This window comes from Vidua chalybeata, chromosome 3 (assembly GCF_026979565.1).
Source record: "Vidua chalybeata isolate OUT-0048 chromosome 3, bVidCha1 merged haplotype, whole genome shotgun sequence".
NCBI classification, from domain to species: domain Eukaryota; kingdom Metazoa; phylum Chordata; class Aves; order Passeriformes; family Viduidae; genus Vidua; species Vidua chalybeata.
This window is the reverse complement of record NC_071532.1, coordinates 44,320,695-44,334,516: the sequence shown is the minus strand read 5'-3', so window position 1 is coordinate 44,334,516 and position 13,822 is coordinate 44,320,695. Positions and strand designations below refer to the sequence as shown.

At 37.2% G+C, this 13,822-nt stretch overlaps 1 protein-coding gene across 2 annotated transcripts in view; it reads left to right on the top strand.

Annotated features, from left to right (window-relative positions):
• Window positions 1–13,822, top strand: part of LYST (lysosomal trafficking regulator) — a 73,841-nt gene that overhangs the window by 5,869 nt on the left and 54,150 nt on the right. For both annotated transcript variants that reach the window (XM_053937128.1, XM_053937127.1), the window contains exons 2-6: window positions 3,874–3,958; window positions 5,166–5,364; window positions 6,235–6,325; window positions 8,211–10,287; window positions 11,887–12,919. In XM_053937128.1, coding sequence (XP_053793103.1) covers window positions 5,173–5,364; window positions 6,235–6,325; window positions 8,211–10,287; window positions 11,887–12,919 — 3,393 coding nt within the window. In that variant the 5' untranslated portion in view covers window positions 3,874–3,958; window positions 5,166–5,172. The remainder of the gene's footprint in view (window positions 1–3,873; window positions 3,959–5,165; window positions 5,365–6,234; window positions 6,326–8,210; window positions 10,288–11,886; window positions 12,920–13,822) is intronic.

The window sequence follows — 13,822 nt, the reverse complement described above, 5'->3', positions numbered from 1 at the left end:
GCAAGACAAACATCCCTCTTACGTGAGATGGGAGTTGATACATAAAGTGGCAATATTAAGATTATACAGACATAAACACACTTGTGTATTCTGAAACATCATTACTCTGATAGTTTCACCATACTTGTGAGGGTTCATTAAAATAATACTTGTTTACTGTCTTGTGCACTTGACATACTTCCCTGGCTCGTTAAAAGGACAGTGCATGTGTTATTTATCCAAACATACCAAGCATTTTTGGTTTTCAACTTTTTCTTTGCTCTAGGGGAGAGTCTCTGAATAACTTGTTCAGAAATAATATTGACCTAGTGAATTGTGTAAGGCTTAAAGCTGGTTACTGAACTCCTTGATGATATCAAGGACTTGGTCAGAAATAGCACAGTGCCAAAAAAATTGACAGCTACCTGCAGCCTTATAATAAATTCTGTATATTAAGAGGTTGTTTTTTTCATGTGCAATGTCATGGTTGGAGCAGCACTGCCTTGGTATGTAATAGGTTTTCTGCTTCTGTAACTGCAAATAGTTAATAAATAATAGCAGAAGACAGAGCAGAAAGTGGTTGAAAATATTAAGCAGGAAGTCTTCTGTGGAGCTGGAGTGTTGCCTGGTATGTCTGTTTTGAGAAAGAATTGAACTTAAAAGGTCTTGGTTTTGCTCGTTTGCTCATGTTTTTGACTGAGTTGTTGGATGGTTAGCAAATATTCACTGTGTTTTGTAAGCTATTCTTTTGGCTGATTGCTGTGCATCAGTAATGCAGAGCATCAAAGTGTCTCAGGCTTTCTGATATGCTCTGCTTAAACTGCAGGTTCCTGTTTTCTTTCTGTGTGTTGCTCCTGCTGTGTAACCTATTTTGGCAATGTCAGCTGGGTATTTCTTTCCAGCTTGTGTAAAGTGTTGAATCACATCAAAAGAACAGAAAAGAAAGAATGCTGATTTCGGTGATGCATTACTTTGAGCCTTCACTTGCATTTTCCCACCATGTACAGATTTCAAGGCAGCACTGTATTTCCCATTTTATTCCAGGCCACGCTAGATATGTGTTACTCTGTTGCATGCTCTCATGCACTTTCTTTTCCTCCCCAGTTTGCACAGAGGATTTCATTCTTAGTCTAATTGTTAGTGATTTTCTTTAACCAGACAATCAAAATTGCTGTCTGCTACTAACAAGCTAAACTTAATTTCTGCAATAACCCTGACAATCTTTGCTACAGTAGCAGAAGCCTCTTGTGGAGTGTCTTAGTAACATGCTGATACTCTTCATTATGTATGTGTCCTCTGCTAACAGAAGTTTGAGCTTAAGTTGAAAGTTTAACCCCTGACTAAATCTTACTAAATAATGATAGATGTATAAATGTTAAAATCCTTGAAAAGTTAACATGCATGCTCTCCAGAGCATAAACATTAGGTACTAGCAATGAGGCTAGAATAAGCATTTGTTATTTGAAATGAATACTGTATAAACTAAATGTAATGTTTGTTGGCCAGGGATTACTTGTTTGTGCATATATATATATATATACACTTTATTCTAGAGAATGGGTGGAAAGGCTACAAGGTTTGAACTGGAGGCCAGAAAAAACTTGATTGCACAATGTCTTATAGAAACTAAGGGTTTTTTCAAAGCATTGGTTTTAATAGCTGCTGAAAAAGCAACTTCATTGGAGTCTGTACTTAAAAGGACTTGTAGCCATGCCATGCCTGGTCAATGTTTCTCTCTTACCTGAAACAGAAAACTAGGGAAGGTAAACAAATTAACAACTTCCTGTAGCTGTATGTTACCTAGTTCTCTTTTACTCCTGCTATAGCTGTTGGGCAACAGTTTCTGAAAGTAATGAACTAGTATTATGGGCTTTTGAATTAGTTCTGTATTTTATTATGATGCTGCTGTTTACTGGACATTCCAGGCCTTTCTGGGCAATGTATTGTTGAAAGCGTAACTAAGGAATAGGCCCAGTTCACTTTAGTATACAGAGTACTAGTTCTGATTCTGTGTTTTTGTTGCATTTTCTTCTTTCCACAAATTCTACTGTTGTTAGAGATAACATCTAATAATTAGCACAATGCAAATTTAGTATGTTAATGATTCAGTATTCAAGATTGCTAAATTTGTCTCAGAGTTTAGTCCTTGTAAGGACAATTTTGATATTTTCTTTCAAAGTCCAGTGAAGTAAAAGACAGTCTTACACTTTAAGATGCTCAGTTGATTAGAAACTTCATAAAAATGGAAAGAAGTTCAGAAAATACAATTTTCAGGTGCAAGAAATTGATTTCTACCACACCAGTAAGTAGGAAATAACTGCCTTGAGAGGTGGGGCCGAAAGGGTCCAGAAGGCAAACGTGATACCAGTTGAATTATGAGCATGATGAACTGGCTATGTGAAGCCCTCACATATAGTATATTTCAGAACTGTAAAACTGTTAATGTCTCATTGGGACTGTGTACAATGTTCTAGTAGGTTTCTTTCTGCTCTCATACAGCTTAGTTAGGTTTTATCATGATCTGCTTCCAAAGCTATGTTTGTGCTGTCAGTCTGTTTCAAAACTTCATTGCAGAAAAAGAAATAGGTACAACTCAGGACTAAATAGCACTTGTTGAAACAAGTCCTAAAAGAAGTGCCCCATTATCCAGCATGGTATCTCTTTACAATTTTTTTTCTGCACTGTAGAGTCAGAGTATCTTAATTCCTTACCCATCCTCTATTAAATCATTGTGTTAAGCATATATGCCTAATGTCTTTTTGTGTTAATGGCAACAAAATCGTACTTCATCTTGCTACTGATATTGAGAATCCACCCTTTTGATAGAATATGGCAATGTATGTTAAATCCATGAAACCAGGCAAGCAGTGCAGAAAACCTGGAGACTGAAGCTTCAGCTGGAAGGACACCAAAACATGACGGACAGCTTATCTCTACGTTTGTTACTCTGGTGCAACTGCAAAACCACTAGCTGCTTAAACTATTCTATTTCAATAAATTGTGACAATTAGCTGAATGTGTAAGTTAGTTTTTGTGAGGCTATGCATGAAACATATTTCCTAGTGGTCAAAGAGGCCAATTATTAGGTGCTTGCTTGGGTAACCTATAGTGTTTGTCTCTTTCCTTAAGGAAGTCTGTCTTGTAATGTTCATGTTCATCGTAACTTTAAGCTGAAATTTTTACTTAATTGCCATCTGAGAATACTAAACCAATTAATTTAGTGTTTTTCTTTCCTTTTTCTCCTGTCCCCATCTGTTGTGTTTTGTTTTTCTCACAATTAACTGTGGACTTAATAAATGTCTTTTGAGTGCTCACATAGAGACCTTTAGTAGCTTAATATTTTTGAGGCTTTTCTTGGTTATTACCTTTTGCATTCCCAGTGATAAATTTTCAGTTGATGAGTTTCCCACTGAAAAATTTTCAATTTTTATTTGCATCTTCACCAGTGCTTAGTATAATAGAGAATTGGTATTCTGTCAGGATACACTAGGACAGATTTAAGATGCATTTGTGTCAACACCTGACTGCATAATTCTGTTCTCCTTCTATCCCTCACTTGTACTTGGAGCTGCAAGTTTTTCTAAAATTATATATGCAGGTAGTGATCACTAAAACCTCATACTGTTTCTGGAGGGAATTATTTAAACCTGTCTACCTGGCTCATTTTGCATTCAACAAACTGATGGATTTTATTATGTTAACTTATCTCATGTATGCCAATTATTTTTTCTGTAATAGGATTTCAGTTGTGCACAATCTTGAGCTAAAAGTGAAAACTAGGGCTTTAAAGCTGAAAAAACCCTCAGGGACTCTTCCTAAATTTCAAATAGCTGTCATAAAATAACTTTAAAAAAAATCATATTAACCATGATATTTTTCTGTTTTTAAAAACAGGTGAACCAAGAGTGATATTTCCAGAATATATTTGCTTGTTCTTCCAGATAGGAGATAAATGTGTTAAGCTGGCAAACTGATTCTGGTAAGAATTTTTTCGCTACTTCTACTGTGAATGTCATATGTGTAAGTGTTTGCATTTTTGCTACTAGAAGGAGCTTTCTGTACTGGTAGTGCAAACAAACTTGCTTTAACTTCCAAGGTCTTATTTTTACCTAATAATTACATATTAATCCATCTGTTATATTTAAATGCTACATTGAAAATTATTCGGCCTTTTTGTTTTGTTTGCACATTCTGTGCTTGGATATGATGAAAGTATTTGACTTTTGAAGCTTTTACTGCAGCTGTTTATATAGAAATAGAAGGAGCTAAATGTGCTGTAGCACTCATTAAGTAAGATTTATGTGGATTGAATGATCTTGTTTCCATAGCTGCCATCACTGATTATTGTTTTTGTTTTGCTTTCTTCTGTGATCCTCTTGAGCGTTTTCTACAGCTGAGTCTTGTGTTTTGTGTCTTGTTTGAGTTAAATGTTTCTCCATGTACTAGTGCTGAGCATCCAAAGCACAATTAATCAGTCTGGGAAGCAGAACCAATATTTTTGGTATTTCCTCCTGAACAATTGCAGCAGAATTGTCTCTTGAATTAAGCACACACTAGTAGTGACTGCTACCCCCTCAGTTGTGCCAGAAGGAATACACTGTCTGGTTTAGTTGTAAATCTAAAGCATGGTACTTTTGCAACTCCCAAAATTATCTGAACTCAGTAATTTTTTTTCTTTTCCACTTGAAACAATCTGCACATTGTTGGAATACATAACACAGTATGATTCAAATAAACAATTAAAGAATAGGATTTCTGTACAATGTTGTGTAAGTGCTATATGTGTTTTGCCCTTGTGCTTCAAGTCAAATACCTTTTAGTAGCAGACAAATGTTGAAGCTTGCATAGAGGTTACAAAGAAAAGCTGGAACAATGTCATTAACTTCCATTTATGCTGTGGGAGGGAATGCTCTGTTGCACGCTTTTACTTTCTAGATTTATGAAATCAGTGTTTGGGGTCCTGGGCTGTTAGAGAATTTCAGTGAAATTTTGGCTAAGTTTGTTTTTTTTCCCCTTCTACCCTACATGGGTATATTGATTCCTTAGTTCAGCAGACACTGTCTTTCAGAGGGGGTGAAATACAGGGAAGAATCTTTCCTGTCTCTTTCCCTTCTTCCCCCAGTCTTTTGTCTATAAGGAATGTATTTTCTGATGGAGTTAATTTCTGTCCCTTCCTCTACTTACAGCTCAGACATGAGCAGTGCCAGTAACTCACTGGCACGGGAATTCTTGACTGATGTCAACAGACTGTGCAATGCAGTGGTACAGAGGACAGAAGCCAAGGAGGATGAAGAAGAAGAAACTCATATGGCAGCACTGGGACAATACTTAGTTCAAGGCCGTGGGTTTATTTTGCTTACCACTCTGAACTCAATAATTGATCAGGTAGTAGCTTTTCTTAAGGGGTTATAGTCTTTGTATTGCGCTTTGACTGTGTGGATTTGTCTGGCTCACATTGATTGTTCTTGGTACTGGTTTTCTTTCCTTTTGTGGATAGTGCGTGAGTTAATTGGGAAGAATAGAAATTCAAAAAGGTATGTTGTAGTTGCATTCTGTCCTTCAGCAGAAGCAGAAAATGGAAAACTAGATAATCGTAGACCTGTTTGCCAGCTCGTACTTGACTAAGGCATGTATGAAGCTCAAGTGCAGTAGCTGGGTGGAAAGAGACTTCAGCTGCATGTCCCAGAATCATGTAAAGTGCCAAAATGCTTGAGTCAGCTTTTTGTGTTTGAAAGTTATTGTTCTTCAGGACTGAAACATTCTGATAGTGCTACAAAGCATCCCATAAAAAATTGTGTTTGAATTCTGTGGTTTCTGCAGGTCTTCCCTGCCCTGAAGTTCTTAGCATGCAGGTGTTAGAATCTCAGTAGGAGTGGAGGTTTTTTAGTGGTTATTCTGTGGTTTTTATTTTTTATTTTTTTTCTGTTACATTTTTGGAACAAAGTTTCATGTTGATTTTTTAAAATCACTGTTTTGTGCTTTTGACTTTTCTGGTTTTCTTTTTTGAATAATTCTTTCTACAAGGCAGATTAGGGGAGCTTTGTATAGAAACAGTTTAGAGGTGTAATAAATATCTTCGATGCTTTCTGATTGGCTCTAGTTAATGATTATAGCACTCTTTGTAGTTAGGTCATTTTTTCAGTGCTTAAAACAGCAGAAAGATATAGGAACTGAATGCTGAATAGCTTGGTAAAATAAAGGAGGTTAAGCTATTTTTTGAAAGTACAAGATTTTTTTATTTTGTTCCTAACACAGGAGCTGACATGTCGAGAAGAACTTCTGACCCTCCTCCTGTCCCTTCTGCCATTGGTGTGGAAAATCCCTGTCCGGGAAGAAAAAGCAATAGGTATATTTTATCATTTACAGTATTAAGCACATAGAAGTGATTTGTGTTTTACTACAGAGCTGAGGACTCTGTGCTAAAGAGAAGTTCATTGTAGTACATATCCTCTAACATGAAATGAAGACATGGATTCTGCACAGAATTTAAATTTTAAAAATGCAAAAGAATTGTGTAGAGAAGGTAAAGGCTTCTGGTCAGTGTGAAAGACAATGCTTTTGTTGCTGTGTAGAAACTGAACAAGGAAATGGCAGTAATTGGAGTCAGATTTTTTTGTTTTATTTTGGGCTCTTATATTTGTCTGGTGCATTCTTTTCCCTCTCAGAGGGTAAAACAAAGAGTTAAGTAATGAAATTACCTGACTGTTTGAGAGAATTTCTAAGGATTCATACCCAAAACTCTTCCAGGGATTTTTTTTCCTATTTGCAACTCCTCCAAATTGAAGGCTTTTGTTAATGTTTGTGGACGTGGAGTCTTTAAAGGGCCAATTTCATAGAGCTTTTATATAATAAGCTTTCCTGCTTGCCCAGATGCATCATTCTTTCATGCTTCTGTAAGCATGATGGAATTAAAGAAATGTTTTGGTTGTTCTGTGACAGCTTAGTGGCTTTTCCAGGGTTCATTTAAAAGGCTGTTGTGTAAATAGGTTTTAAGATGTTGTGGTTTATACACTACATAATGCACAGCTTTTACTTCTACAAATTACCCTCTCTTAGTACTGAAAGAATAAGCATGATATATCCAGTTGTGCACTGAGTAGTCAGGTTTTTTCATGGACTGAAGTTCCTGTATTAGGCAGCTTTCTTCTTTCAGTGCAGGTAATATCCTTTGTTTGATAAAGTACTCCTGATTAATTTCCTGCCTTCAAAGCAGATTGTGTTTCTTCCTTAAGTATATCACAACAGTGACTTTTTAAACAACATGGCACAGTTGTGCTTGTACATGGAAGCATCTTTTCTTTCAGCTTAAACAATGTTTATAGCTGTTATGTGGGCTTCTAGGGCTTTGTGGGGATGGGGGCTGTTGTTGTTAACTATGACATTTTTCTAAATAATGAATTTATGGGGTAGAGGATACTTGCAGTTGTTTCATGGTAATTATTTTACTGCCCAAAGCATCCAGTTACAGTTCTGTCACTTCTTAAAGATAACAATGGATTTAATCCAAGAACATGCAGAGTTGTTTCTCTGCTTGCTTTTTTGATAGTCTAATTGGAGTTTACTGATAGAAATGAAGCAGTAGTACTTCTGTTTTCCTTTCTGTCTCCCTTTTGTCCCTCACTATTTTAAAATCCCCTACTTTTATTTCTGCTGCATGTATTTGGAATAATTAATGCTGAAGTAAAATGTCTGAGGTCTGTATACTTGAAGATTTGCACTGATAATAAGTAGAGAAATTTATTTTTTCTATTACCACTAGTACGCTGGCAATGTCCTCATGCATGCTAAGAGGACTGTGAGCTAACACACCCAGCTGAGTTGCAAAAAGTGGCAATGGAGCATCAAGTGGAAAAGACCTTTCTTCCTCCATTTAATTTGCTTACCAAAAAGTCCTTTCACCTCCCTTGATGACATATTTGTTTGAGAATGGTTTTTTGAGAATAGTTGTGCCAACAAAAAGTTTTAGGAAAACTTTTAGCACACTTTTGTTTAACCCTAAATAGAAAATGAAATCATTTGTCTGGGCTTTAAAAATAGTCAGTATGGCCCCTAAACATCAGTTGTTGCTGCCTGTTTTATACAGAAAATGTCTGACACAGGTGCCTGCAAAACCATGACCTATTAAGATACAAATTTGCTGTGTATTTTAAATCTGGAAGTATTTAACTATAAAATTAGGAAAAATGCTTTACATATTCTAATGTTCCTTTGTTATCTTTCTATTTCAACAGATTTTAATATACCCTTTACAGTAGACATATGCCTGACCAAAGAGAATAATACAAGTTCTGTGAAATCTACTCAGGAAAAACTAAACTTAGATGGAAGTGCTCATTCATCTCTTCAGACCTCTGTAAAACTCAATCTTCGATCTCGAAAAAGTGGCCATCTCCGCAAAACCACCCACCGCTACTCTGTGCGGGATGCAAGGAGGTCCCAGCTGTCCACTTCAGACTCTGAAGGCAATTCTGATGAAAAGACTGCTGTAATAACAAAACATAGACGCTCCCAGATACTGCAGCCCTTTTTAACCTCTTCTGTTAGGGGCAGCTACCCTGGAGGTAGAAGTGATTGCCAGCCTCCTGAAGTGGTACCAGGTTCTAATACCGATGCCCCTAATCTAGAAGGTTCCAGCAGAGTTATTCCAGCACATGAGATTTTGAATGAGCCAGCTGCAGGAACATCTGAGAGCAACATTAATAACTCTCCTTTTGACTTATGCCATGTCTTACTGTCTCTCCTAGAGAAAGTGTGCAAATTTGATATTACTTTGAATCACAGCTCTGCTCTTTCAGTGAGTGTTGTGCCCACATTGACAGAGTTCTTATCAGGATTTGGGGACTCCTGCAATGTAAGTAGTAACACAGAAAATGAAGTGGTTTCTGCAGGGTGGACAGAAGAACCTGTGGCTTTGATCCAAAGGATGCTTTTTCGAACAGTTCTACATCTTATGTCTTTAGACATCAGCAATACAGAAACAATGCCTGACAATTTACGAAGAAATTTAACAGACTTACTTAAAGCAGCATTAAAAATCAGAATTTGCTTGGAAAAGCAACCTGGTCCTTTTGCTACAGGATACAAGAAAACACTACAGCAGCTGGTTCAGGATGACTATATATTTCCTAGATACCGTCACAGAGCCCTGCTTCTACCTGAGGTTATAGAAGGGGTCTTGCAGATTTTGATCTGCTGCCTACAAAGTGCAGCCTCCAATCCACTCTACTTTAGCCAAGCTATAGATCTGGTTCATGAGTTCATACAGCAGCAGGGATTTAAGCTGTTTGAAGTAACAGTGCTTCAAATGGAATGGCTGTGTATGAAGAATGAGGGAGTACCTGGGGAAGCCTCAGAGCATCTGAAAGCCCTGATCAACAGCATCATGAAAATAATCAGCACTGTCAAAAAAGTGAAATCGGAGCAGCTCCATCAATCAATGTGTACAAGAAAGCGGCACAGACGATGTGAGTACTCTCACTTCATGAATCACCACAGAGATCTCTCTGGGCTCTCTGTATCTGCTTTTAAAAACCAAGCTTCCAAAAACCCTTTTGAAACTGCTGATGGAGAAGTTGATTATCCTGAGAGATGCTGTTGCATTGCTGTTTGTGCACACCAGTGTTTGCACTTGTTGCAGCAAGTTTCTCTGAGCAGTACTTGTGCTGAGATTCTCTCAGGTGTACATAATGTAGGAATATGTTGTTGTATGGACCCAAAGTCTGTGATTGTCCCATTGCTCCATGCTTCCAAGTTGCCAATATTAAAAAATTTTCAACAGCACATACTGAACATCCTTAACAAATTTATATTGGATCAGCTGGGTGGAGCAGAAGTCTCTCCAAAAATTATACAGGCATCATGCAATATATGTACTGTTGACTCTGATCAACTCACTCAGCTGGAAGATGCCTTGCAGGGCAACTCCAGTGATGCCAGTCCCGCATCTAGTTCCTCTTGCAGAGTTCAGGGAATTTTGCCTAGCACTGGATCTGAAGATATGTTTTTGAGATGGCATGCACTGGAGGCTTATCAGGACATCATTTTTGAAGAAGACAAACTACGTGGCGCACAGATTGCAAACCATATTTGCCACTTAATTCAAAAGGGAAATGTAGTGGTCCAATGGAAACTGTATAACTGTATCTATAATCCCATACTTCAGAGAGGAGTTCAGCTAGCTTGCCATGCTCAACAGCAACTTGGACTAAGTACAGCTGATAAACTCACGTGCAGTTACCGTAGCCAGGATTTGCCTTCTGAAGTGCTTCAGGTTTATTTGCAGATGCTCCCTCTGTTGCTAAAATCCAGGTTGGTTGATTTTCTGTTTATTATTGGGAAAAGTGCTAATTAGGTACAGAGCTTTGTATATTTGTTACTGATTGGAATGTAAGTTTTATTTGGACTCTAGGTGTTGTTTGGCTGTTGCAGGTGGCAACAAGATAAATGCTTGGGTAACAGGATACAAGCCTAGATTCATAAACTATAGGAAGTGAGGGCTTTCTACTCATGAATTACGTTCTTTAACAAGCCAAACTCTGTAGCAGCAAATAAAATCTTTGTCCATTGTGACATGCTCTCTGCCTCCTCATTCTTTGTTCTAAAATTAGTCAGGAATGTTAAACAGATTGATATGTCATTTTTCTATGGGAATTAGAATACATAGTTTTCTGATCTATTTCCTTTTTCCTTCTAGAATTGTCACTATAAAAACCACCTTTCAAAAATAAGGCTGGATGTTTACTTTTCCTGTAGTAACTGGTTTTTAACTTACAAAATCCTGTTCCTTTAAAAATAGTTTAAGAACAGAAACTACAACAATCCCAAAACACAAAAGAGGCACAAGCATTGTCCCAAGGCATAAAATTGATACTTTTTATTTATTGTTAAATTGATTAAATACATTTTTAATAAATATGTGGAACTTTTTTCAGAATATGAATGTGTCCTTTTGTCCAGGAAAGATTGATTTTATTTCTCTTGGAGTCCTGAAGTGAATTTAGTGGGGTTACCCAAGACAAAGAGTAGATTAGTACTCCAGTTTATGTAAAATAAATACAGTTCTAACTTCTGTCCTAACCTAAATTGTATTAGAAGCTATTTTAGTGGCAAAGAGGCAAGAGAAATAAAGCTTAGATGAAGAAAAAAGTTAAAATGTCTTTTTTTTTTTTACTGGCTTAAAGGTGGGAATAAATAAGTAAATGATCCATTTGATTCTAGAGTAACTTGGTTAGAGTAAATCTGATCCTGTGGGAAGGAGATAGGAGGTAAGATGGATATCTACAAGCAAACATAGTATGCTAAAAAACTTACAGATCCCTACCCTAAATTTTGTATGAACTTAATATAATACTTTGAGAGTAGAAGAAGGGAAAAATAGACTTGGAAGCAAATATATGGAAAATTTTTTTGATATTGGACATGCTGGCATAACAATTGCACAAAAACTTATCTTGAAAGATACTCTGGAATTTATCTGAAATTCATCATCCATGCAACTGGTAGACAGCTAGGAAAATGTCATGAAGTTTATTTGAGAAGGAATATCTACTTTCTGGTGAAATCACCAAACAGAGAAATAAAGATACTTACTAGCTTGAATTGCTAATAAAAATTTGGGGCAAGGAAATAGCACTAAAGAGCAAATGTAATAAAAAAAGTTAATTAACCACCTTCAATGTTTTGAACATCTTATATTTGTGTGGTCTGCAGTTTAGAGGGAGGTATTTCCTACAGTATATGTCACAAAGTTGAATTTTCCACTACCAGCTGGACAATGCTGAGTTAGGATCCTAGAGTGCTGCAGATGAGTTCCTCTTCTCTTTAATTTACAGTAATTTATAGCAATTGCTGACTTACATGAGTTTCTGGGTGATTTATAAAGTGACTTTCCTATGATTTCTTTTGCAGAGTAATTAGAGACTTGTTTCTGAGTTGTAATGGAGTGAATCAAATGATTGAGTTAAATTACTTAGATACATTAAGAAGCCATTCTTTGAAGGTGTTAGAGACTTTGATACTCTGCCTTGATGATCAGCAGGAAGACCAACCAACACCAGAACTGGAAGGCCTAAACAGCGAACAAAAGGAATCTATGTCTGACTTGCCCACTTCTCTTTGTAGCCAGCATGCTGCTTCAGAAGTTCCTCAAAGCCTGAGCAAGTTTTATGCTGGCTTGAAAGAGGCTTACCCAAAAAAGAAAAGGTTTGTCAGCCAAGACATTAATGTCAACACAATAAACCTGTTCCTCTGTGTTGCTTTTTTATGTATAAGTAAAGAAGCAGATGGTGATCTGGATTCAGCTAATGAGTGTGAAGATACGTCAGGATATGATAGTACAGCTAGTGAACCATTAGGCCACAAATTACCATATCTGTCCCTGGAAAGCCTTACTTTGCCCTCTCTGGAACATATTCATAGGGCTGCAGATATTTGGTCCATGTGTCGTTGCATCTATTTGTATAGTTCAGTTTTCCAGAGACAGTTCCATAGACTTGGAGGCTTTGAAGCATGCCAGAGGTTACTAATCCTGATAATTCAGAAACTTGCAAAAAATAAGGAAAAAGAGCAAGAAAAGAGGGAGAGAGTATTGAGTGAAAGCAGCAGAAGTTCACATGGGAGTCCTCGAACTGAGCTTCTCAGCAAGGATGACTCTGTTCAGCTGGCTAAAAGCAGAGAGGTGATGGAATTGGAGCTTGATAGTTGTGGTGGTCCTGCTGGTGCTGAGCAGCTGGTGCCTGACTCTGGCTCCTGTGACAGCCCTGTGAGTATGGAACACGCTTTGGTTACTTCAGTTGCCAATCTTGAAGGGGTAAGGACTTCTGCAAGAGAAGAGACTGAGTGGGCACTTCAAGGTATCAGACTTCTAGAAGCTCTGCTGACCATCTGCCTACACAGTGTGAGCACCATGCAGCAGAAGATGGAAGTGGAGATGTTTCACCAGGTACTGTGCAACTTTCCCTAGCTTCCTTTGCTCCTATTTGTTTGTTTCATACAATATTATTTTAATAGTAATTTAGTCAAAAGTTCTTCTAGGGAGGTAAAAACTTTGTGCAATTTTTATGGTACCATATTTTCTATAGTACTGAAAGTGTACAGCTAAATAATGAGCTTGAGTAGTACTCTTTTCAGAAAGAGTATTCAGTGGAGAATGTGTGTGAAAGGGATGCTGCAGGAAAGCTGTGTTGGCAAGATGTGACCATTATACCTAGTGACTCATGTTGTTTTTTGAGGATGGTTCAGAGCAGAGCATGGTGCTTGAGAAAGGACTACTGAAGGGCACAGATACTGAAAAGACACCTGAAAAATTGATTCCTTAGGCCTTAGAGGTGGACTAATTCAGTATTCCACAAGAAGTTGTTAATTCACAGAAGACTCCTTGACTTTTCTTTAATGTTTTAATTACTGTCTTGAATTTTACTTGGCAATTTGTTGCAAAGCAGGAGGCATTAAGTGCTGGAAAGAACTGGAAACTGGAGTTCTGTCTTGAACATTCACTGTTTTTATGATCTTGGACATGTCACACTCTGTCAGCTACTAGTAATGTGGTATAGTTTGAATGCACAGCGTAACTGAAACTGTTTCAAAGACGTCTGTTTTTGAAACAGCACTTTCACCTGCAAATTTTAGATAGCAGCATATTTAGATAGCCAGATATTTTCGGTGTGCAGGTTCCAATGAAATCTGTCATGACATTTAGGATGAATCTTTCTTATTTCAAGAGACTGGATGAAATCTGGTGGTTTTAGATGAGAAGTCAGATTAGTGTAGGTAGAAGAAGCTCTTAAATGGAAGAGCTAAATGACTTCTGTTAGCTTGAAATAGTAACATGAATCAAAATGTTTTT